The sequence below is a fragment of the Schistocerca americana genome, chromosome 3, assembly GCF_021461395.2.
Source record: "Schistocerca americana isolate TAMUIC-IGC-003095 chromosome 3, iqSchAmer2.1, whole genome shotgun sequence".
NCBI classification, from domain to species: domain Eukaryota; kingdom Metazoa; phylum Arthropoda; class Insecta; order Orthoptera; family Acrididae; genus Schistocerca; species Schistocerca americana.
The window spans coordinates 736,883,355-736,910,651 of record NC_060121.1 but is presented as its reverse complement, the minus strand read 5'-3'; the positions used below and the strand labels follow the sequence as shown (position 1 = coordinate 736,910,651).

General features: G+C 41.0%; 1 protein-coding gene across 2 annotated transcripts in view; it reads right to left on the bottom strand.

The window, feature by feature from the left end:
* The window catches only part of LOC124605654 (transmembrane 6 superfamily member 1-like), a 195,557-nt gene that overhangs the window by 61,553 nt on the left and 106,707 nt on the right, over positions 1-27,297 (bottom strand). For both annotated transcript variants that reach the window (XM_047137479.1, XM_047137480.1), the window contains exon 3: positions 16,724-16,925. In XM_047137479.1, coding sequence (XP_046993435.1) covers positions 16,724-16,925 — 202 coding nt within the window. The remainder of the gene's footprint in view (positions 1-16,723; positions 16,926-27,297) is intronic.

The window sequence follows — 27,297 nt, the reverse complement described above, 5'->3', positions numbered from 1 at the left end:
ATGCAAGAAAAAATGTAATTTGTATCTTAAACTGTAGAAATAAGTTATAAATATACAGCATTTCAAAAAATTGTAATTATTAACTGTATAGATCCAATTTATCACAAAAAATTAAATAACGTATGTTTGATGTTTGAAAAACCATTAGATAAAAAGGTTTTCTGTCCAGTATCCTGTAAACGATATATGTACTGAAAAGGAGGTTTATATGGACATATAAATAAACAAAGAGATTGCTATGCAGGTTCTGATTGTATGTGAGGTGTACACAAGCTTTTTTCTTTTCTTTCCTTTCCTTCATTCAACCCAGATAATAATACTAGCAGAACACCCTTAAGCTTTAGTGTAAGATTCAAAGAAAGTCCTCATGCAGGTGATAATACTGAAATCCTAGTGATCAACTGCTGATGAATTTTCAAGTATCAGAGTTTCATCATTGGAATTCACTTAATACTAGGTACTTAAATCTGGTTAAAACTCAGTACTGAAGCAACGAGATTTTTCTGTCAAATCCAGATATCAGATGGATATGCTAATGGGAAATTGAGGTGGTGTATTCATCACATTAGACAAGAAATTCAGTTACAAAATAATAGAAATTGAAGCTGCTTGCAATATTGTTTGGAAAAGACTCTGCATGAAGGGTGGGCATAAACTTATAGTTGTATGTGTCTATTGAGCACCAGACATACCCTCAGAAGTAACCAAAAACTTCAAAGACAACATCAGTTGCTTGTACACGTTTCCCCACTCATAATGTCATCCTCAAAGAAGACTTTAATAATCCAACAATGCTTACCAAAGTACAAAGGCCAGGTACAGAAAGTACAGAGACTTATATGATTGAAAACTAGATAAGAGGCAGGTGTGTCATACCTAGATGAGGAACTTGAAACAGTTAGGTTTAGGCAGTAGCAATTACAGGCACTGAGGCATACACTTAGAAGAATATTGACCAAGTACTGCATGGATATGTACCTCGCAGAACAGGTTTTGCTGGAAGGGCTCTCAATTATATGAAGTCTCTGCAAAGAAACTTCTACGGAAATGCCTCACAATTAGTGTAAAAGAAACAGATGGCTATAGTTGGAGAGACGCTAAATGAAATATGTTTCACTGTCAAAAGAGCAATGTGGAAAGCTTTCAAGGACTACTGTAGGAGAATTTTATCAAAATTCCTTTCACAAAACCCAAAGAAATTCTAATTGCATGTAAAGGCAGTCAGTGGCACTAAGGTTAGTATCCACAAACTCACAGATAACACAAGAACTGAAGCTGAGAGTCTGATACAGACAGAGCTGTGCTGTAAATATGGAGCAGTGTTCTGGAAGTCAGTACCAAAAATGTTGGTGCCAACGATGAAGGCACACCTGACACCACCATCAGTCCAGGAGCCATTACTGTATACAATGGTACTAAGGAATCCCAGGAAAACAGATTGAGAGACATATGGAGGGACCTTGACATAGGCTTATCGGAAATTAAAACCTCGATAAGAAAGCCAGTAGAAATTGAGGAAGTAGCAGAGGCTGTTACCTCTGTTATAGTGACCTCATGTCAGGACAACTGCACAATCACTAGGAAGTGCACAAATAGGAATGTTCCCTGGTGGAATAACAAACGGGAAACACAAAGAAAACAGGTACAGGGACTGTTTAATATTGCAAGACGTAAAGGACAAAGGGTTAAATGTCGTGAGGCCCTTGTCAAGTACAATCTTGCAATAAGACAAGCAAAGGAGGCATCCTGGAAGGCATTCTGTGAGGAAGTGGAGGGCACGGCTGCACAAGCCAGACTTCACAAGATTCTCACTAGAGTACCAATCAATCTAGGAGGTACATTGAGGAAGGAGGATGGGGAATATACAAAGACAGCACATGAAATGCTGAAATTGCTCCTCAAAACTCACTTTCCTTAATATGCTCTGCTGGACAACACAGACCAGTATGTGACCCCAGAGAGACAACGGTTCTCAGGCACTCGAAGAGAGGACTGGGAATCGGTCAAGGAGTACATGAACTTCAACAAAATCCAGTGGGCGGTGGGAACATTCCAACCATTCAAGTCAACTGGCCCAGATGGAATTTTTCCAGCTCTCCTGCAACAGGCAGGAGGAAAGCTTATAAGAGTCTTATGCAGGCTATTCAGGGTTAGCTTAGCAGTAGGAATCATTCCCAATGCTTGAAGGGCAGTGAAGGTTGTCTTCATCCAAAATCCAGGGAGAATTGATCATACAAAGGCCAAGGATATGAGACCAATCAGTCTGTCCTCCTTCATTATCAAAACATTGGAAAAACTGGTTAATGTATGTGTTGGGGAGAGGAGACTAAGTAGGATCCCTCTACACCTGAACCAACACTCATACCAACCAGGTAAATCATGTGAGGCAGCTCTCCACCAACTCGCTGGGAAGGTGGAGAAAGCACTTCACTTCCAAGAAATAGCCCTCTGCATCTTCCTGGATATCGAGGGGGCCTTCAGTAACATGACCATCGATTCCATGGTAAGGGCAGCATAGGTGCATGACCTGGGGACCACTATATGAAGCCATGCTTAGTGGAAGGAAGGTAGAGGCTACCATGATGAATGAAAAGATGGTAATTAAGACCACTAGAGGCTGCCCACAAGGAGGGCACTGGTTAGCTTTGCCAGATATACAGGGAGCGATACGGCACAATAAACCTAGTTTCGGTGCGGGCAGTGGTGGGTCAGACCTAAGCTGTTTTAGCTCCCATGTTAAAATCAATCAGCCGATCAATCAAACACTGGTACTATTGTGAAGTTCTGTGCAAAGGCTGAGAAACTTACAGTGCTAGAGGGAGGCTGGAGTAGCGTCCTTACAAAGAGAATGAAGTCCAAGGTGAAAGTGGGATGCCACACGAAGCCAAGGAGATGAAGGGTTCACACCCATTGGGAAAGTGGCAGGTAGTGTAAAGTTAAGCTGCCAAAGCAATAGCTGAATAGCTGAAAGAGAACTCCAGGAGGTAACAGAGAAGAGGAAAGAATTCATTGAAGATGGAGGCTTAGGATAGTTGGCCAGGCATGGCAGACAAATGACATGCGTATCTGCTGAGGAGAAAATCATGGCAGTACGACAGTGGTAGTTCAGCAGCTTCTGCATACAGACCCTCAACCGGGCTAGTGTAAAAGGCACCAGTGGCCAAACAGATGCCATGATGTTGGATTTTATTGAGACAGCATAAGATGGATGGATGTACAGATGCAGAAACAAAACACCCATAGTCTAGTTTTGAATGGACAATGGACTGGTACAAACTGAGGAGGGTGGTCCGACGCACTCCACAGAAAGCGGACACATAGGACAATGAGGGATCGCATACAGTGGGCGGCCAAGTAAGACATTTGGGAAGACCAAGAAAATTTCCTATTGAACATGAGCCCCAGGAATTTTGTAGTTTCAACAAATGAAAGAGCTACAGGCCCAAGATGTAAAGACAATGGAAGAAACCTATTGCTATGGAAGAAATTCATACAGATGGTTTTGTCAGTGGAAAAATGAAAGCCTTTGTCAATGCTCCATGAGTAAAGATGATCAATACACTGATCAATGAGACAAGTCCATGGAGAACTGCAATATATGGCAAAATGATCAATGAAAATGGAGCCAGAGATGCCTCACGGGAGACACGCTGTAATAGGGTTAATGGCGATAGGAAAGAGGATAACACTCAGGACGGAACCCTGGAGCAAACAGTTTTCCTGGATAAAGGTGTCCACCATGGCAGCACCCATACATACCTTGAAAACTCAATCTTTTAAAAATTCCTGAAGAAAATGAGGCATGCAGCCATGGAAGCTCCAAGTGTAGAGAGTACATAGGATACCAGTCCTCCAGCAGGTGTCATAGGCTTTCTCCAAATAAAAAAACAAGGCCACGGTCTGTTATTTACACAGAAAACCATTCATGACATTGGTTGACAAAGTGACAATATGTTCAACTGCAGAACAGTGCACTCAAAAGCTGTATTGTGCAGTGGTTAGTAAATTGCGAGACTGAAGCCACCATACCAACCGGGCATGAATCATATGTTCCATCAACTTGCACTTACAGCTGGTGAGATAAACAGGGCGATAACTAGAAGGAAGGTGTTTGTCCTTACCGGGCTTAGGTATGGGTATGACAGTGGCTTCATGCCAGCATCTGGGTAACGTGCCCTCTGTCCAGATGCAATTGTATGCGTTGTGCTTGCCCATATGAGAAAGGTGCCGCAACATCTGACTGTTAACATTGTCTGGTCCTGATACGGAGGATCAGGATGAAGTGAGAGCATGATCGAGCTCCCTCATAGCAAAGGCAGCTCCATCATAGAAAAGGCAGCATTGTAGCACTCACGATTCTGAGAAGAGAAGGGTATTGCCTGAGCCGCCTCCACTCGTTTTTGATAGAGGAAGGCAGGGTAATAGTGGATGGAACTTGAAAACTCTCCAAAATAGCGGCCCAAGGAGTTGGAGATAGCAATAGTGTCCACTATGACATCCTCTGCTATGGCCAGGCCAAAAACTAAGGGACCTTGGTCCCAAAGAGCCACTAGAGGTTGGTCCACATGATGGAAGAGGGACAGACATGGATGTTGGACATGTTTGTATGGGTGCATGATAGCAAGGTCTTTAGTGCTCACGCAAAAACAGATTGAGACAAGTGCCAGTAAAATACACTAAATAGGAAGATAATACAAAATGTACAATATAGGGAAAAAAAGCTGAAAAACTATGTGCATACCTGCACAGTACCATGAAACGAAGTATTGCATCAGTAGTAAACCATTAATGACACAGGAAGAAAGTGGTATAAAGAGCTAAAACAATATAGCAGATGGACATGGCTGGCTGACTACAAGAATAGAAAAGGAGAAGCCAGCCACTCTGCAACACACTAACACCTCCAGTCTAAAAGTTTAGGCCAGAGTCCAGACACATCACAAAACTTTAAAACCTTTGTCACAGTCGTCTCATCATCAGCCAAAATAGAGGGCAGATCTCCACCAATATTTGCTTCTGCCCTCGCATCACAATAAAAAATGCACTCAATTAAAATATGGTGGATAGAGATGTGCACACCACAAAATGGGGGATCCTCTCGTCATAGTAAAAAGCTATGTGTGACAGGGCAGTGCACAATTCTAGGATGCATGAGGGTCACTTCATCCCACCTGAGCAACTGGCAGGGGGAACACCATGGTCAGGCTGTTGACTTCACAAACCACAGCTTACTGGCTGTCACTGCCAGCCATTCCTCATCCCACAACTGCATGCAGTTCCTGTGTCATGGAGAAATGACAGCCTGCAAGGGAACAGGACACTGTGCCACATCCTGTCCTCTGCAGGCCTCCTTGGCAGCCCGATTGGCCTGTTCATTTCTCCATTTCCCTACATGACCTGCCACCCCACAGAATGACACCTGCTTACCCTGCCATTGGAGCAAGTACAGTTGGTCATATATCAGCCAGACCAACTCCTCTGATGAGTACAGGTTCTGTAACAATTGTAAGGCACTGAGGGAATTGGAACAAATGAGAAACTGTTTGCCCCGAATACGATGCATCTGCTCCAGGGCCTTCAGATCACGTGGAACTCCACTGAGGAAATGGTATACTCGTCAGAAAGAAGACTCCTGGTGACATGGTTGAGGAACATGACAGAGCAGCCAAGGGAATTCCCTTGTTTGGAGCCATCAGTGTACACTACTGTGAAACCATGATGCATACCTAAAATGTTAAAAAACAGAGACTGAAATGTAAAATCTGATGCATGATCTTTCTTAAAATGCATCAAGTATAAAACAAGTCTGGGCATTCAGAGAAGCCAAGGTGGAAATCTGTTCCTACGGTAAAAAAAAAAAAAAAACCATGAAGACCAGCCACACCCCATATCTAGAATGCAATTCTGTGCACAAAGCCCATAAAGCTTCATTGCCTGTTCCCAGTACGAAAAAGCCTTTCCAGTGGAGCTGAGCAACAGTATGGTAGGTGGGTGTGTATGATGTGGACAGTGTCTTACACACCTGGCGCACTGTAAGTATCCGTTGACCAACGTGAAGTGGCGGTTCACCAGCCTCTGCACAGAGGCTTGTAAGGGGCTTGTTCTCAATGCCCCAGTGGCCAACCAAATCCCTTCATGGTGCAGCACATCCAACATCTTTAAATAAGAGGGTCTTGTAGACCCATACAACATGCACCCATAATCGAGCTGAGATCACACAAATGCCCTGCAGAACTGGAGCAGACAAATCCTCTCTGCTCCCCATGTACTGTGGCTAAGACATTTTAAAATACTTAAAGCTCTATGTGACAGTTTTTTCAGGTCCTGTGGTAACCACACAAGCTTAGAATCAAATATGAGGCCCAGAACCCTCACTGTTTCTTTAAAAGGAAGGACAGTGTCCCTCATCCCCAACTCAGGAAAGTTTAAAATGGAACAAGAATGGTTAAAAAGAACACACAGACTTCTTGATGGAAAACTTAAAATCGCTCTTCTGCGCCCATTTGTCCGAACATTGAAGAGTTAGTAGCAACTGATGTGTTGTCATTGCTAGGCTTGAAGAAGAGCAATACACAGAGAAGTCATCCACAAATGAAGAACACTGGACACAACTTTTAACGATGGATGTAACGCTGTTAATAGCTGTGGAAAAGACAGTCACACTTAAAACGTTATCTCGTGGGACACCATTATCCTGCTGAAAGTGATCAGACAGGACGTCACCAGCTCAGCATCTAAAATATTGTGGCAAGAGGAAGGACTGAATAAAAATGGGAAGACAACAACGAAAACCCAATTTATGAAGCAACTCTGGGATAAGATGCCTCCAAATAGTATTGTAGGCCTCCTCAATATCAAAAAATATACCTAGAAGGTGATGCCGGCATAGGAAAGCCTGTTGTGTAGCTGCCTCAAGGAGGGCAAGGTTATCAAATGTGGAGTGATACCTCCTGAACCCACACTGAAAGCGACTAAAGAGATGCCTGGCTTCTAAGATCCAGACAAGGTGGGAGTTGACCATATGCTCCAAGGTCTTCCCCATGCAGCTAGTGAGGGCAACACTATGGTAACTACTTGGGCATGTATAGTCTTTCTCAGGTTTTAAAAAAGGAATTAAAATTGCCTTACACCACAAGTTGGGAAAGTGACCTAATGCCCAAATAGCATTAAAAAGTGCTGCGAGGGTATCTTTGTTTTGCCTTGTGAAGTGCCGCAGCATACTGTAATGGATCCTGTCGAGCTGCTGACAATGCAGAATCCATCTCCCACATGGTAAATAGGCAGATGTAATTTTCATCAGATGTGGACAGGAAGTCCAAACTATACCTCTCAGAAAACCGCTCTATGGCACTGGAAACCTGAATCCTGACCTGGCAAAATATGGCACCATAGTCTGAGAAATGTCTCATGGATTGGTTTGGAGAGCGCCATTCCCCATTACAACAGTCATGGGGCACCTGCCTCCTCTCCCAGAAATTCTCCTGATGGTCTCCCACACAATGGAACTTTTGGTGGAACAATTAACAGTGTTCAGGAACTGTTGCCACGACCTCTTCTTGCTCTCTTTAAGAATTTGGTGACACTTTGCCCTAGCCACGCAAAAGGCTGCAAGATTCTCTGCAACTGGTCAACATTTGAACCTACGCAGACCCGCACACATGGTCCTAATGGCAAAGAGGCATTCAGCACTCCACCAAGGGAAAGGTTGCCTCTTTCATTGTCCCGTGGACTGTGGAATGGATGCTGCAGCAGCATGGTGGATCATTTTGGTAATATGATCCACCCATACCTTGACATTCTCACAGTGTTTGAACTGAGCCAACTGGCTATAAAGTGTCCAGTCAGCTGTACCAAGCACCCATCACAGTGGTTTCCTTTCAAGTTCACCCCATCCAGCAGGTGAATCCAGATTGGGATGTGAGCACTTCCATGCATGTCATCGACCACTTACCATTGAGTAGTGTGAGCAGGAGGTGGAGAGCAAAGTGAGAGATCAATGGCAGAGAACAACCTAGTTGCTGTGCAGAAGTGAGTGCTCTGTCCGCATTTAGCAAGTATGCGCATGATGACACGAGAAGCCTCTCAGTTACTCTAGCCCTGGAGCATGTAGTTGCAGAGCCCCAAAGCACATTGTGTGCATTAAAATCACCACAGAGGATGAAGGGGCAGGGGAGACGTGTAACAAGGTCAGTTGCCTCCTCTAGCTCTCTTTCCACTCAGGTCATCCTTTTCATGGAATACATAGCCTCATAGCTCAGGGGTGTATGATTTATGATGGAAATGAGTCTCCTGGTGACACAGATGCAGTGGTCTACCCTGAGATAAGAGATGGAGTTCCTCCACATGGGTCCTGAACCCCAGTAAGTTCCACTGTGGGACAAAAGCCAATTCACTGATATAGTTTTAATTTACCTTTATCTTTCCACTGTGGAGGTGAGGCACTTGTAGAATGATGGGGAGGGGGGGGGGGGGGGCTGCCTGGATCCAAGGCATCTAACTCCGTGACGTCCGCCTTATCAGCCAGATGTGAGAGAATGATGTCTGATGGCACTCGGGACATCTTTTGACCCAAACGTCATGTACCTTTCCCTGCACCCTGTTCCTTCAAGTATGAGGGGGAAGGGGGCACTGAGAGGCACTCCACTTGTCATGTGCTTTCATGACATTTACTATAGAACTGTTGCTTGTATTTTCTGTGGCAGCTGCTTAGATTGCTTTATCCTTACTCGTTTTGCTTTGGCATGTAAATGTGCAAGTACAGCTACTAGTGGTGGATGGTCGTACACTGAAAGGCATCTGCATTGAGGCATTGACCTTATGAACATGGAAGCATAAGAAGAGGTAAAGACATGAGGTTTCATTGCCTTATATTCATTTTTGGTTTCAGCATAGGGGATCTGCTTGGTGACTTTTAGTTCCTGAAATTTTTGTGCCTCTGCAAAAACAGGGCAGTAACAGCTCTAGACTGGGTAGCTCCCATTACATGACCAAAATGCTGGCATTTGTAGCACAGTATAGGGTTAGGTACATAAGGCCTAACCCTAAGTTGGAAGAAACCTGCCATGATGTGGTCGGGCAACATTGGAGAATTAAAGGTCACAATGAAGGTGGTGGTCTTCTCAGTTTCTCTATTATTCCTATGCATCCTTTGCTGTACATCCACTATCCCCTGTAACACGCATTCCTGTTTAAGTTCGGCTATGTCGATATCCATAATGTCATGACATATGGCCACAAAGTTGCCAGAGTTAAGGTAGCTATGCAGTTCAACAGTTACATCATATTAGTCTTCTTCAATAGTTCCACCTGCTTTGCCCTGTTAGTCTCAACCAATAGGGAACCATTCCACAGCCACTTAATGAGACTTCAGGCTTTCAGCACATCCTTCCAAGTCCTTATGGATATAGCAGGGAACACTTTTTCACACATCCCCTCCTTCCTCTTAATGGCCAAAAACACATTTTGATTTATGACTCCTTGAGCCCTGTTACTATAATTCACCTGATGCAGATTACCAGGAGGGCTAGCCTTCCTCATTCATTTGGAGGATTGGGTTTGAATACTCCCAGGTGGTACGCCTTTCCAATGGGAGGAGAAAATGATGATTTCGAGGGTTCCATCTTGCTCCCACAAGCAACAAGGGTACACTCAGACAGAGCCCTGTGTGCCTGAGTAAGCCTTATGCAACTGAGGTGCAGCAGGTTCCCTACATGTCGCCTGCTAACGACTGTTCCACCTCAACAGCCACGTGTCTCATCAGCACGCACCTCACTTTGAGATTGAGGGTTCTTTTCATAGAGGTTTTTAGCATCCTCGCAATCTGGCAGTCAATCCCAGATCCTTATTCCCTGTGACACACAACGTTCCACTAACATGGCATACAGTGGTCGTTGAAGCATGCCCAGAGCTTACTGTAACAGGAGACAGGTGGCACTTACCAGTCCCTAGTTCGGGAATCCTGGGGTTGCCAAGCCCTCACTCAGCAAATGAATGCTGAGCCCCTGAGGGCAAAGGAAAATGGAGTGAAACTGTTAAAAGAACTAGTAAATGAAATCCAGCTACATTTTTGCTCGAAGACACTGTGCATACAACTGTTTCTAATTAATACTGTTTCTAATGAATGAGGACTATGGTTAAAAATGTGGAGAGCATGTCTCCACATGCGAATTGTGTGGCAGCAGGCCTCAGTCCACCAAGGGACCGGGACACAGCGCAGTAAAGATGAAGTGTGAGGAACGTAATATTCTGTGGTGGTACGGATGGCACTGGTAAGGTATTCTTCCTGGTCATCACAACTGGGAAATGTTGTTCACTGAAGGTTGCCAGGGAAGAGTAAAGCCTCCAGTCAGCCTTAGAAAGCTGCCCTTTTATGTGTGTACATAGGTGGGGTGCGAGTCAGCAAACAGATAGCACACAGGAAATGGTCGCTCAAGCATGTGTCAGAGAGAATGGACCACTCTAGATGACAAACAAGCTGGGCAGTGCAGAAGGAGAGGTCCAAATGGAAATTGGTGTGGATAGAGTTTGAAAGGAATGTGGGTACTCCTGTGTTAGACTAAGTTGATTGAGAAGGTCAGCCAAGAGGGCACCCCTCGGGCAGGTTCTGAGAGAACCCCAAAGGAGATGGTACACATTAAGGTCATCAAGCAGCAGAAAGGGGTGAAGGAGTTGCCCAATAAGCTGCAGGAAGTCTGCCCTCATGACACCAAATGACAAAGGGATGTAATCGGTACGACAGGAAAAGGTGAAGTGAGGAAGGAAAATGAAAACTGCAACAGCTTGACTCCCCAATGAGATGGAATGCCATCCTTGGGGGAAGGTCAAAGCGAACCGGAAAGAAATATGAGAGGTCAAAGTAGTTATGAGGACGCAATTTTGTTTCCTGGAGGTGAAGAACAAGTGGATGCTGCAATTCCAAGAGCAACAGTAACTCCTCTTTCTTTGCTCTAAGGCCACAAATATTCCACTGGAGGAGTGTCATGATGAGGAAAGGGGAGGAGGGAAAAAGTGAATGGGTGTCACCTTGGCAGCTATCGAGTGCCAGCCTTCGAAGACTCACTGATACAGAGGTTAGAGGCTGGAGGATCCTGCTCCATAAGATCTACAGAGGCATCAGCATTCTCCTTCTGTTAGTCTGCAAAGTCCAGAGCAGAAAAACAGTTCGCACTGAGGACCAGTGACATGGAGGTCGGCTGGGTGAGGGTATCAAATGGTGACACCACTGAAGAGGATCTCTGAGTCAGTGAAGGAGAAGATCATTTGCCCCTGTTTGATTTCTTGGGCCTCTGAAGGTGGCAGAAAAAATTCAGGGGTGTCTAAAGTCTTTGCAGGAATATTCCTTCTGTCCTTACCAGCCTGCATTAGTGCATTAGTATTTGTAAAATGACTTTCATATAGTGTTCATTAAAAAATGACGATCATTCCACTTAGGATCTGTATAATGGCACATTAGCTTATTTGTTTTAGTTGTAAATATTTGTCATGTTTTGTTGTTTTTCTGACATGTTCCACATCATGGAGGACCTCCTCAATACGGACCAATTGGAATGAAAGTAAATCTAATCTAAAAAAAAAATCTGCCAGTTGTGTAGCAAGTGACCTTGCCCCATGAGGCAAAAGTTTGGCGGCTTGTTGCACAGCTGGAGAAGCACAAGGATGCAACCATGACACTGGGCGATTTTACAATTTGAGGTCACATGTCTCCATGGCCATGTCCTTCATGGAGCAAGATGTAGCGAGAACAGTACAGTAAGTGCCAGATGTTAATATGCAGGGTTTCTGACTAGCCAGCAACTTGCAAACAACAGGGTACAGCACCTTTTTCTTCATGCAGACCTCCTGAATGGCCTGCTCATCAAGATATGCAAGACAATCTCGAGATGAAGCTCCGTGGTTGCCTTTGCAATTGATGCAGTGGGTAGAAGAAGGCGGACAATCATCCTCATGAGCATCCTTACAGCTTACACATTTGGCCAGGTGTTGACATGACATTTGAGTGTGATTGTAATGATGACAGTGGTAGCAGTGCATCAGGTTCAGAATACATGGTCAGACTGTGATAACTTCATTGCCTGCTTTGATCTTGGAGGGAAGCACTACTCTATCAAACTTCAGAAAAATAGTGGGTGTGTGCAATAAGGGTGCCTCTGCCTTTTTCATCAGCCAATCAACTGTAATGATATCCTTATCAGAGAGGTACGTTTGGATTTCTGCCTCCGTCAGACTATTGAGCAGCCTAGTGTAAACAACATTATGCATAGAATGCAGCATGAGATGGGTCTCGACATGAACAGGATTTCCATGGATGAGCGCAGCTGCAAGCAGTTGATGAGCTTGAGAATCAGATGTCTTCTCCAATACCAAAGTGCCATTGCCTAAACAAAAGCAGGATTTTACAGGGCCAGCAATTGCACCAACACCTTTCTGAATAGTAAATGGATTTACCATTGCAAAGGACTGACTATCTTCAGTACATGAAACCACAGGAACCACCTTAGAGGGTCTCTGAATTGTTAACCTCATTTTGTTTCTGTTTATTAGATGTAGACTGTGAAGAAGATGAGTGGCTCATTGTGAGAGATTCCCCCACGATTGCTAGCGTCTCCGATGGTGCGCGCTTTCCAACTGGAGGCCGTCCTCAGGAGGTGGCACACTTACCTTAGGTGATTGTTCACACCTCAGCTCACGCCTGAACACCTGACAGAGAGACCAACCAGGCAAGGTCTCAGGCAATCACCCCTCCCTGGGTCTGGCCTGTACCAGGAGGTATGGGCGAACCCTACCTGTCGACCCAGGGCTGGGAATTACGCACTACCCAGTCACCTGTTATGTGTCAGACTCGTGGGCTAGTGTTTAGGAATGCACAGAGAGGAAGAAGAGAAAGAGGAACCACAAATGCCAAAGTGGAGGAAGGATAGGAGAAGGGGGATGAAGAAAGAAAAGAAGAATGAAAAACAGTGGAGAGGCTGTTCTGATGTCAGGCTACTGAAAATGCAGAACACATACTCAAAAACATCCCAGACATGTTCCTCAAGGGAGGGGTAAAATAATATCGAGAGGAAAGATATGCAGCACAGAAGGGAAAATATGCTGCAAAGGCTGGGGCCCTGTGGTATCCAAGAACGAACTCAACAAAGAGTGGTGAGCCCCCTGGGGGACCAAAGGTGAAAATATCACAATGAAAGTAGAGAAGTAAACATTTTCATGAAGAAGTTCTTTGTACTCACGCTATCAAAATAATCTTGGATCAGCATCCAAACTGAGAAAAGCAAACTGTCACAGCAAGCAAGAAATCTGTCTAAGCACAATATTTTCACCAACTAAAACTATACTCCTTCCAAACAAGCAAAGTACAGTAAAACAAAAACTAGGCCAATCATTAGTCCTGACACATTTGTACTATGTGATTTAGTTCATACTGCACAAATAACAAGATCTCCTTTTGATTTCAGCTATTCACCAGTTCATGCTTAGGATGTGTGTAGCAACTCCGCAGCAATTTCATCAGCTAACATAGAAAAAAATTCTCTGGACAGGAAGCAGCAGTGCCACAGGACCATCTTTGGAGTCAGTTTGTTCTGAGCTGTAGCTTGCTTGCAAACATGTTTTATGTATTGGTGCCAAGCAATAAAGTTTGCTATTACACACTTATGGTCTGCTTCATTTCATTGGAGCATCCTCACCTGTGGTCTTCCCACTTTGGTGACCTTCTCACTAACATCAGCCTGAGGTCTTCCTCTCAGGTTGCACCGACATCAAATCACCCCCCCCCCCCCCCTCCACTCACGTATCTGAACAATGTGCACCAACTACCAATCTTCAGGTTGACTTTGTTGACAAATGGCACTCATCCGCTTACCAACAACATGCTGTTCAGCAAACTGTCACAAACAGACTCAGTACAAAGTTGCACGATTCTGTTGCACCTACAGCACCGCGTACAGTTCTACCAAACCTGTTTACATCACCATGCAGTGGGCAGCTGTTTGGGCCATACACAAGCACTTTTGCAGGATTTCCTTCCATGCTGCAGCCATACCACAAGAGTTCATCTGTCACTGCTCTCCAACCAGGTGTGGGGCCACATTGACACCAGAATTTGGACAAGGTTTGTGGATTTCACCTTACAAACTAAACTGCCAACTTTCCACTTCAAACAGCTGGCTATGTGGTTTGCTATTGCCAAGTGCTTTCTCTACATTTTCCTGACGAATGGAGACTGTGTGGTACTAGGGTGATTTACGAATTGTGTGCAGCTGATCTTCTTCTCAGGACAGATGGCTGCGTCGATCTTCACAATGCTTCTTCTCCGAAGATTTCATGCTTGTTACAGAAATGATACTGAACTACTTCTCTACTTTTGAAATGATTTCTTACTCTCAGAACACTTTCATATCAACATGACTACATTTTCTTCTTCACAATAAAACAACTACACAAGTTTCGCATGCGCTTTCAAGTCTTGCAAATCAACCCCATCTGGAAAACCTTAGTACTTAACATTAACTGTAATGACAGTCCCTTTTGGTTTTAATCATGCTTGTCAAAACAGTTCTTGCTCCTAGCAAGTCAAACAACAGAGCATATGAGTCTCTAGATAAACCATATTTCATATGTTTCCAACAGTCACTACTATTTCACTGCCAAATAGTAGCCCTTGATTACTCCTTGTACTGGACATATGGCTTCCAAGGCGTGCGCACCCACCACTTGTCAGCGACAGACCACCACAACTTTAGTCTTCTTGTAACACACACCCATCCTTCACACACATAAACCGTGTCGCAGTAGACACATTTCCACTCTCACACACTCATCCTTAAAATATTGTGTGTTCAAGATGGTGAAATAAGAGTGTCTCTAGAATTTACCCCAAAATTCTCGAGGCACTGCAAATTTTGACAAGGCTTGTGCATCTCAACTTACAAACTAAACTGCCAACTTTCCACCTGAAACAGCTGGTTATGTGGTTTGCTATTGCCAAGTGCTTTCTCTACAGTAATGAAATTTCTGACGACAGCTCTAAGTTTGTCATATTACTGAGCCATCTAGGTGAGTGAGCATGTTGAAATTACACTGAAGTGACAAATGTCGTAGGTAGTATCACTTACTCAAGGTATAAAAGGGGACTGCATTAGCAAAGCTGTCATTTGTACTCAGGTGATTCATGAGGAAAGGATTCCAACATGATTGTGGCTGCATGATGGGAATAATAAACTTTGAACGCAGAATGGTAGTTGGAGCTAGATGCATGGGACATTCCATTTTTGAAATAGGTAATTTAATATTCTGAGATTCACAGTATCATGAGTATGTTGAATATACCAAATTTCTGGTATTATCTCTCACCACAGACAACACAGTCACTGATGGCCTTCCCTTAAAGGCCGAGAGCAGTGGCATCTACGTAGAGTTGTCAGTTCAAACACACAAGTAATACTGCATGAGATAACCACATAAATCAATGCAGAGCATACAAGAAATGTATTCATTAGGACAATATGGTGAAATTTGGCATTAATGGGCTATGGCAGCATACAACCAATTCAAGTGCCTTTGCTAACAGCACAACATTGTCTGCAGCACCTCTCCTGGGCTCATGACCATTGACTTAGAAGCTTCAATTTTTTGTACCATCAAGGGAGCATGGACCTCAGTATGTGACACAAACTTTAACTTGATAGGTCTACTCATTCCTGAGAAAAAGGGAGTTTAACAATCAGACAGACACACAAACAACAAAGCAATCCTATAAGGTTTCCATATCTACCAGTTGAGGCATGGAACCCAAATTAAGCAGAGTGTAATGAACATCTCCATACATAATCATCAAACCAGATAGCAACTGCTTACAACAGGATAGAAAATATAATGATAAGTCTCAAACCAATATGTTTCATCAAGCAATACTGGTATATAACAGACAGCTGAAAGAAAAGTGTGGTCTCAGCTCTCTGAGACTATAGATGTGTGTGCAAGTTGTGTTTATGTGAGAGTGTGTGTGTGTGCGCGTGTGTGTATGTGTGTTTACTGCTGGCAAAGGCTTAATCGCTGAAAGCTTTAATTGTGTGAATCTTTTTATTGTGCCTATCACGACTCAGCATCTCCGCTATATGGTGAGTAGTAACTTTCCTTCTCTGGTATTGAAACAGCTAAAAAGGTATCACTGATATATATGGACTATGCAAATAAAAAAAACTCTTTAAATATATTAAAGAAACAATAATTTTTACCCATGAAATATATTTACTCAGTGAAAGAGTAAATGTAATAAGACTTGTTAATATAATAATTCAGTATTCAGAGCTATCAATAACAAAGTGGTCATTCAGCTATATATAATTATGACCTCCACAAAAACAAAATTTTTCTACAGATGAATAAATGCATGAATCAATGAAATAATGAAAAGTGATAGCTTCAATAATTGTTGGTCAGCAGTAAAGTTTCTTCACATCCTGCCCCTCCTATGTTTATCACAAACTAGTATATTTTTCAAAGTTTTGGAAATTATTTTTCCATAATAATGAAAGTCTGTGGCAGAATAATAAATGAAGACTGATTTATGAAAGCTCTTTCATTGTTTAACATGGACAAATAGCTGTCAAATAATATATATGACAGTATGACAGTGCACATTACAGTGCCGTTACTTTCTAAAGAGAAATAAAACTGTAATGCATAGTTTCAGTGTTAAAGAGTACAGTAACGTTCAGTCACATACCCATTGCTGGCACAATATGCCATTATTAAATATGATATTAGAAATACTGTTCCATCCCAGTACGCTGCTATGGAACCCCAAGGAGAAAATAAATATGGTTCTCCATATTTCAGATATACTGCCATGAATCCTGCAATAATCCCATCAGCCTCCAATGCAGCAAATATGTCGACAGCACTTGTAAATGCAAACAATCCAAACCCTATTGAGAGAAATACATATTACCATGATAGAGAATGTATTTAAGGCAAGTTGCCTAGATTTTGGAAACTATCTACAACATTTAGCAATTACAATCCTCTTTAATCTTTTAACAATTCCTCTAGTTGAAACATCTATTTGTAAAAGTAATATCATAAGTTCAGTTTATAAAGACATATATGCACTGACCTTTATTTACCTCTAGGAGACACAGTATTCAATACAACCAACAGAACCACATAAAAATAGATTACAGTAGTCCTAGACTTTGGAGCTACTGACTTCTTTGTAAAGTACAGAATACTAAATAAAAATAACATTGAAAATATGATAAGGGAACTAAAATCAGTGGACTGGTCCTTTAAATTGACCTCTGAGAGAACTATTGATGAATGCACTATGCAGTTTTTAGACATTGTTCAAAGCATACTAAATAGCAACAAGAAAAATATCAATGACACCAAATGCAAACCAAAACATACTAAAATATGGTATACTTCAAAACTAAATAAAATAAGATTACTACTTCTCATAGCTAAAGATAGATCTATTAAAAGTTGTGAACTTAAAAAGATACATGCAAAACTCAAAAAAGTCTACAAAAATGAAATTAAAATAGCCAAGTGTAAAGCAAATGATAGCTACATTTTGAAATCTAAAAATAGCTGTAAAGCAGCATGGAATATCATTAAAAGTGAATAAATCAATGCAAAAAAGACAGTACCATTCTCATAGATTCCAATGAATTAAAGGAATACTTTGTAAACTGTACAGGTGGTAATTATTTTAATTGCAACAATAACACAGTTGCTGAGACACTTTTACCTAAAGAAAAAATATAAATACCTTCCCACGGGCTAAAATAATTTTCCACAATGTTACCAAAGCAATTAACAAGCTTGGAAATTCTAAAATGGAGGACTATTATGGAATGAGTAATTTTGACATAAAGAGCATATCAAATGAAATTAAGATGCCATTACTTTACCAGGCCAACAGAATTGTGGCACGTAGCATTCTCCCTGGAGCTCTTAAAAGCACTGTTACCCTTCCAGTGTTTAAGAAAGGAGAAGGACAACTCCCTAGTAATTATACAAGGTCTGTTGAAAAAATTCTGGAACATTTGTAATTTTGCACAAATGGTGTATTGGCACTAAATGCGTCTGGCACCCCTACATATGCCTGTGTTTAATGTGTAATTGCCAGAAGTTTCATTGTTGTATGTGTGCTAGTTATTGGTCAGTGCTGCATTGACTAGAATGTTGTGTTACACGATTTGTGAATTTCGAGATGGCAGAGTAAGAGCAGCAAGGTGTCTGCAATAAATTTTGCATGAAACTCAATAAAACTTTGCAGAGACAAATAAAATGATGCAGAAAGCCTATGGTGATGAGTACTTAAGCTGTACTTGGTGTATGAATGGTTACACAGTTTGAAAACGGTTAGACGGAAGTTAAAGATGACCCTCATTTAGGACACCCTTTGACATCTACCGAAGGATTAGTTAACCATGAACTCATGCTCCAGGAACAAATTGTTAATCGATACTACTATCAGGACATGTTGTGACACCTGCAAGAAAATGTGAGAAAGAGATGGCCTGAAATGTGGTGAGGCAATCCATGGCTCTTGCATTACAATAATGCACCCAGACATTCATACCTGTTGGTGTGTAGCCATTGCACAAAAAAAGAAATCACTGTGCTGCCTCATCCTCTTTACTCTCCAGACATGACACATGAGGACTTTTTTCATTGTGAAGATTAGCAGAAATGAATGAGATAAAAGAAAATTTGCAGACAGCACTTTGCGCAATCCAGCAAGAAGCAAGACTGCTTCTGAAAGTGGAAATGCCATTGGGAGCAATGTATCAACTGTGGAGGAGAGTATGTCAAAGGAGACCATGCACAATAAGTAAAAGGTATGTGTAGAAAAACTTTGTGGAGGAAGTTCCGGAATTTTTTAAACAGACCCTGCACGCCTATCTTACTTGTTCCAGTTGTATCAAAAGTAACAGAAAGCTGTATAAACAAACAAATATATGACTACTTTGTAAAGATTGGTCACTGAATGTAAAGCAGTTTGGCTTTAGATCAAATCTCTCAGCAGTAAAAGTGGTAGGAAATCTTCTAGTGATTATATATGAGAGTGTTGAAAAGAGATGAGCTACACTTATAGACTTGAGCAAAGCCATCAAACTCAGTGTTATGAGACTATATTAATAAAACTAGCTTACTATGGCATTAGAGATAAGTCACTAAATATATTTAGAACCTACCTAACTAACAGGCTACAGTTAGTATATACAAATAATCAGGCTTAACAGTTGTTGAAAATTAAACATGGAATACCACAGTGATCAGTTCTTTGAGATTTTCTCTTCACTGCATATATAATTTATTTTTCATGTCACATACTACATGAGAATGTGCTGTATGCTGATGACATCATGCTGACAACTACAGATGAAAACTTGCAAAATCTTAAAAGTTACAACAGAGAAATTATTGAGATGACAAATCATTGGCATATAGCCAACCAGCTGTCCATTAATTAAAGCAAAACCAGAAGAACTTTATTTCATTCTCAAAGAGCAATGAAGTCTGAGAATAAGAACATGAAAGTACTTGGCCTTGTGATTGATAAAAGGCTATCATGGGATGGACATATAAATTATTTAAGCAGCAAATTGGCAAGAGTTTTATTTTTCATACATAAATTAAGACAACATATCAGTAAGAAACTGCTACTTAACTCTTATTGTGGCTTCTTCCAATCACATCTGCAATCTAGAGTACTGTTTTGGATGGATGCACCTGAGTCAGCTTACATTTTTCAATGGCAGAAGAAAGCCATTAGATACATTCTAGGTCTGTCTCCCAGAGAAACTTTCCAAAGTTAGTTCAGAACACTTAACATAATGACAGCTTATTTGACTCCCTTACACAAGTACAAGAAAGTATTAGAAACCCCGCTAAAAGAGCGAGAATTTTACACAGTTGATGAATTCATGGAGAGTGATTTCCAAGAATTGTACTTTGGGTAACTGTGCCTATCAGTAAAATTGTGTGTAAGGGAACCAAAGATAAATAAAAGGTCATCAGAGAGTTGGAAGTCACTGAATGTGCATTAGTATGTAGCTTGCGTTAAAAGATGATACAAGGGAGAGAGAGAACGAGAAGTGAAGATGGGTGTGAAGAAGGAAAAAATGAAAAGTCTACACCAATATTTCACAATCACATGGCCTCTGCTCCTGAACATTAACTGTCCACATCAAAATCTCCTAAAACCTCATTTAAACACTAGCCAAATTCATTTTTGTCTGTAACTTATTTATCTTTCTGGAGCACACCTCTAAATATGTGAGGACAATGGCTATGAAGACCAAGATGGCTCTATCCTATGTCAGTTGGTCATGGGCAGTATGGAGGTGGCATTCATCAATTGCCAAAAGCCGCACACCCTGGCTTGGTACATCTCTCTTGATGGTACATTGGCATCTGTACTCATTGTGAAAAATAATGCCTTCACTATCTTCAGCAGCTCAATTCCTTCTCCAAGTTGACATTCACCTGGTCCTTCTCCAAATCCCAACCCATAATCCTCTGTTTTGATCTCCATCTCACTGAAGCATGCTGCCAATTTTTGGCCCATATCAAATCAACCAACAGATATGAATATGTTCAGCTCCATGGCTTCCATACCTTCCATATCAAACACACTATTTCCTGTAACCAAAGTATTCATAGTAACACAGTTGCCCCAACATGAAATCCCTCAAAACCTATACCAATAATTTTTCTCAGTCTCTATCCTGCTGCAGCTACCCTACTGCTCTTGCTCATAAACAAATCTCCCAGCCAGAACACTCCTTCTTGCCCTCTTAAAACTGCACCCGTTACTTTTAAAACACACAGAAACACCCCTTTCATAAATAAATTCCACCCAGACCTTGAATGTCTCAGTAAGTTAACGCTCCAGGACTATTACTTTCTCAATTAGAGTTATGAGCTAATCCCTCACTGATAGCCTTGCCACACTACTGACCCTTTAAAATTCCCAGACCACCATCCCAACACCAAGGTTCTCACTTTAGCAATTGTTCCTACTATACAACCTGCACTATGCACCCACCCACTTCCACTTAAGTCACTGCTATCTACCTTACACAGGGATAAATACTACCATACTGGTAGAATGCATGGGTAAATAAAGACAAACTGTCTGAGCCAGAATTCTTGGTATCCTTACTTCTTTAAATTTATTCTGGTTGTTACTGAAGTAATCATCATTTTCCTTGCATGTGCAAAAAATACCATTTCTTCAGTATTTACTAATTAATTTTATATATAATTGGCTTTCTCATCCTTATAATTTTTTGATTCATCACAAGGAATATCACCAGAAATTTAAGCCTCGTATGTCAGGTTTGAACATTTAATGCACAGATGTGAGATCATGTTTCATAGCAGCTGATTTTTTTAACTATCTTAACAGTGTTGACAAATAAGGAAATTCATCCTTAATATGTGAACCTTCAAGAATGACCTTCCATTTTGTCATCTTTAATGTATCCTATAATTATCATTATTCTCATCATTCAGAAGCCTAATAAAAATACGGTAATGGAAAGGATATTTGTCAGTGGAATATAAAAGGGCAAATCAGTACATATTTGCACTTTAATTCTAATGATTGATATGTTAACAATATGGCTTTGCACTCTCACTAGCTGCGAGATGGCACTGTTCTCTCCATTTGTGGCAAGTTACAGCTTTTTCACATTATAACAAAGCAAATGGATCCTTTCAGCTATTATGTCTCTCTTCCTCAAAAACTTTTTTTTTCAAATTCTGTGATATTTTCACTACATTTATACAGCACATGCACCTTTCCTAAAAAATTATAATATTGACTGAGGGATTTATTATCTATTAGGTTGGTGCTCAAGTTCATAGTGTTTTTATTTTGCATGTTGGTATTCCCCTTGATATGCATTTATTTATTGACTGTCATTTTTTATTTGTCATTCAGTGTTGCTATTGGAGTTTACATATTGTCATTAGGATATTATGAACACTAGAAAATGTGGTTCCAAGTGGAGAAATTAGAACATTTATGACATATTCTTCTGTTTGATTTCAGTAGAGGGGCAACAACAGTGGAGGCAACCATGAATATTTGGGCCATGTGTGGGGATAACACCATTGCACAGAGCATGGTCAGAAAATGGTTTTCTAATTTTAAAGAGAACTGTTTTGACATTAGTCACTCTCGACATTCAGGAAGACCTTTGGGGTTTGATGAAGATCATTTAAAAGCATTAATTCACAATGATCCACATCAGTGTTCTCAAGAACTGGCAAATGTGATGAACTGTAATCATTTCATCGTTGTGACATATTTTCATGCAACAGAGAAGGTTTATAAATCAGATGTATGGGTACTGCATACTGTAAGCCAAAATCACAAAAAATTGCATGAGGACATATGTGTATCTCTGCTTGCTCTTCATCAATTGACTCGTGAACAATACCAACCATTCCTACCCTGTACCATTACTGGTGATGAGAAATTGCTTCCCAGTGATGTGATCATCACTGCTGACATTTACTGTCAACAACTGAGGTGTCTTGCAGACACTTTCCAAGAATAATGACTGTGAAGACTGTAAAGTGGTGCTACTCCAACATAATGCCCATCTGCATTCTGCTAGACTGACAAAAAAAAGCTATACAGGAGTTGGGTTGGGAAGTCAATCCACATCCACCTTATTCACCTGATCTTCCACCCTCAGATTTCCAACTTTTCTGCTCTCTATTGAAAAACCTTCACAAAACGTCCTTTATAGATAAAAATGCACTCTGAACATGGCTCAATGAGTTCTTCACTTCAAAACCATTTGATTTCTACTGCACATAATCAAAAAGTTACCCCAGTGATTGCAGACATAGTGAAGGGGGACTGATGATTAAAATATCTGTTATGTGTATCTATTGTGTTAATTAAACTTACAGAAAAATGCTATGAACTTATGCAGTAACCTACTATTACATTACTTTGGTTATTGGGAGTTAATGAGTTTGCCTCAAAACTGTGTTACTTACAAAATACCAGTAATTTCAGATTTCATTATCATTGTTCATACATAAAAACATACCTGATTACTGACTTCCTGATAAAGCAGCCGAAAAAGATGTAGAAATAAGTAAAGCATTCATACAACCAATGAAAAAATACATTAGCAACATTTCTATTCATTTAATTCCTGAGTAATTAGCATCCTTAGTTAAAATATTGTTACTATATATATATCAGCCAAACTAACCAGCAAAGTTCTACAGAAATTATAGCAGCATCTGGAAATAAATCTTCCTCCACTAACCTGTTACTCAGAAATGTAGATCTTTAATTTCAATTTACAAAAATCCAGAAACAACGATAGCTAATTTCAGTTTCTATTGTGCAAACTTATAAAAGAGACCTGTTGGAACCCATTTTAAGTCAGTCTGTGGAAAGTTATGAAATGTATGAGATCTATGTCCACCAATACAGGGAAATATAGAGCAGGCAACTTAGTACAAGTTACAAGTTGAAACAACAACCAAGTTTTGTCCTAATTTCATGTCAAGGAGTTGGTCCAATGATTTATGGACTGTTTGAACGATTAATTGGACAGGGAATGTGTAGTTATTTTAATCAACTGTGGCAAACTACAATAATGATCACCACCTACAGTGACAATAGAATCAGATTGTGAACTGTGTTATTTCCTAATGATAATTGCTGAGCACACAGTGTTCATACTGATTTGAAAGCTTTATCTGAAAGACAGTTTTTTAAGAGTATAATTCTATGATACTTGAACTCTTGAATATTTACTTCAGTTCTAGGCTATGCACTTGAGCCATATTACAGGACATCAGTCAGGTGTAATGTGTGGCTATCATATATCTGTATTTTAATTAAAATAGCAGAGACTTTGTCTGGCCATAAACAGTAGTTCTTTCAAGATCTAAATGCAAGAAAAGTGTTTGAACTGCAAAATTCTGGTGTGGACTATGTTGTTAGTAGTATATCGTTCCCACCAGCAACATTTCAGCCACATCCTACAGAGGTACAACTATTGAGGACAAATTTGTACAGGTAAAATGGGTAGACTACAAAAGTTTGCTTTTCACTCTCATGAAATAAATATGGCTGTGGCACTCTCCATTTTCATGAATGAAGAATACATTCTATAATTCATTTTTGTGGTCAGAAGGTGCACCAAGAGCTTAAATTCATACAAGAATCCATGTGGGAGCAATGTTTTACCAGGGAAAAGTGTTTACTACTAGCCTGAAAATATGGAAGTGGGCCATGGAGTTTGAAAAATAAGGCAAGAGCAGGATATCAAGTCACACCCACTAGTGATGCCATGGTTGTGCATGTCAGTACCCCGATTTTAAATAACCGATGACTGTGGATGAAGTGGCAAACCAAATGAACATTTGTCATGGGTCCATATATAAAACCATCCCTAACACGCTCAAATACATAAACTCTGTGCAAATGAATCCCAAAGCAACTTAATGAAGAGCACAAGCACAATCATGTGAGAATATTTCAACACCTACTGAACAATCATTCCAATGAAGGTAAAATATTTCTGAAATCAATTGTCACTGAGGCAAAATATGGGCTTGTTATTTTGAACCATAGAGCAAATGCCAACACATGGGCTGAAAACACTTGAGATCCCCAGTGAAAAACAAATTCCAGACACAACCCCCTGTATTAAAAGTGTGGTTCACAGTTTCTAGGGACACAATCCTGTAATATTACTTGGAAAATGGGTCAACCGTACGTAGTCGTCATTACAGTGGTATGCTTTGCATTCTGTTGAATCCTGCAATTAAAAATGAACAATGACATCTAGTTTCAAATAACAGTATCGTTTCACATGACAATGTACATTCAAATACTACTGCCCACACCATTCAAATACTTCAGAATATGCATATGTAGGTGTTCAAGTATCCTGATTGTGTCCTGTTGCATTTACATTTGTCTGGTCCACACTGTGATATCAGAGGCTATTGATACCATGCCATGCATTCAATGTCTAGAAATTGGCAGTAACCCATGTGATTGCCCTGCCAACCTGTGGCCAGTTCTGTGACACATCCTCCTCTGCTCACACGACCAGCACCACCATGGAGCCAACTTAAAGGACACTGCACCACCTAAGCTAGCATCTGTCAGTTAGTTGAATTCTGCCCATGTACTCAAAACATTATGAGTTAGCCCCTGTTGGTATTGTGTATGATGAACCTGCCTATCTCAAGGACACGCAATGGATTGTATTCTGGACTTGCTGTTACTCAAGTTAAGTAAAATGGCATTACTTAACTGCTTAATTCCTGAATAAATTTTTAGATGAAAGATAAAAATCAAAAACTATGGTGCTTTAGAGGTATCAAAAACACTCAATGCACCACTTGCCAGAACCATTGGTAGCTTGGTGAAGAATAGGCATCTAACGGCACTGGCATTCAGAAACAGTTAACCTTAAGTTATTAGCACAGCATTGGTATGGCACAAATTTGTGAGTCAGCATTAAGGAGTTAAACACTGTGCGTGCATCTCATTATTTTTGTTTTCCTAGAACCCACCAACTCCTTGGCATCTACCACTGGTCTGACCAAACGTCTGGCAACAAGGCTGGTCCCATGAGTGCACAACACAACTATGTCTTTTCATCTGCCATACAAAAATCTGGTGGTGGCTCTAATTCTGTGTCTTTCTAGCAAAACTGAGATCCTTCACCATGCTTACCCTTTACTTTCCTTCTACATTCTTGTGTTTCGAAACATTGCATGGCAACTGACTGTCTGCCCCCCCCCCCCCCCCCCCCCCATTCCCAGTGACTTTGACTCCAATTCATGCTTTCTTGCAGTTTACTGGTTTTTGTATGTAGGATCATGGCCAGTCTGCTGCAAGAACTGTCAGTAACTCAGACTGTTCAGTTTCAGGGGCAGCAGATGCAAGAGTTAATAGACATGATGACAAGTCTGCTCACTTTGCAAGCCAACATACTGGTGCCGCCACATCATGTAGCAACTGTTTCCGTCCCACCATTGCATGCATCTGATTCTACACAAGAGGAATGGTTCAAGTTCTGTGCACAGCATGACACAAACTTCATGGTGCATCACATTAAAGGTAGGGAAAGGTAACCTTATATTTTTCCAATAGTAGGAGTGTCAATTTATCGGTTGTTCTGCAAATTCTTTACAACTGACCACCTTGAAAGTGTTCCTTACCAAGACCTAATTCTAATTATAGCATTAGACAAATACTATGATGTAGCAGCTGCACATTACAAATTCTTTCATTTGTGTAGGCAACTTAATCAGAATAGTAAGCACTGGGTAGCTTAATAACAAGGGCTTACACAGCATTGCAAATTCACATGTGAGTGTGAATGCTATTATAGTGATGCCACGTTTGGGGAAGCCATTACTCAGTATGCATCAGATCCTCACATACATGTACAGATTTTTATATATCCTGACCCTAGCTTGCAACAGGTTTTGCAGGAATTAGCAGAACATCAGGATTCATATGATAGTGCACGAGTAGACTTTGATTCTGTTCCTATTTGTGCAATACAGAGTAATGGTAAACAGGTTGTACTCATAGTTCATGCCAAGTGTCGGACAGTGCAGTGAAGTAAACAGAAACAGTGCGATAGGCAGCAAGCTAATGGTGGTAAATCCTGCCCTTGGTGTTTCATGACCCACAAGCAGCAGGCATGCCCCTGTTGTGACACTAACTATTATCATTTTGGCAAACATGGTTGCATTCAGTCTGTCTGTTTGCAGAAAGACGAGTCCAAACAGCACATGTTATCCTAGATCTCACTCAATAAACATTAATGCATTTTTCCCAAGCCCAGCAGCGATTCTAGTGTTACACAGCAGACCAATAAATTGTTTGTGACTGCAGTTTGCCAACCACAAAATACACTTGCAATAGACACTAGTGCATCAGTGATTTTGTTGAACAATAGCACATATGAACTGTTAGTCAAGCCCAAGCTACATAAGTCACAGGCAACTCTTTCCTGTGCTAGATATTTGCACCCTACTTGACAGTTTCAGTTCCCATGCAATCAACCACAACAGTTAGCACTGTGGAGACTCTGATAAAAATCTTTCGTATCGAAGGTTTACCTGAAGTGCCCGTTTCAGACAGTGGCAAACAGTTCACATTGGCAGAATTTCAACAGTTTTGTGAGACCAACAGCATCAAGATGTGATGACGGCACCATTCCATCCTCTGTCCAATGATGAAGCAGAATGCTTCATTAGAACTTTCAAGTTGTA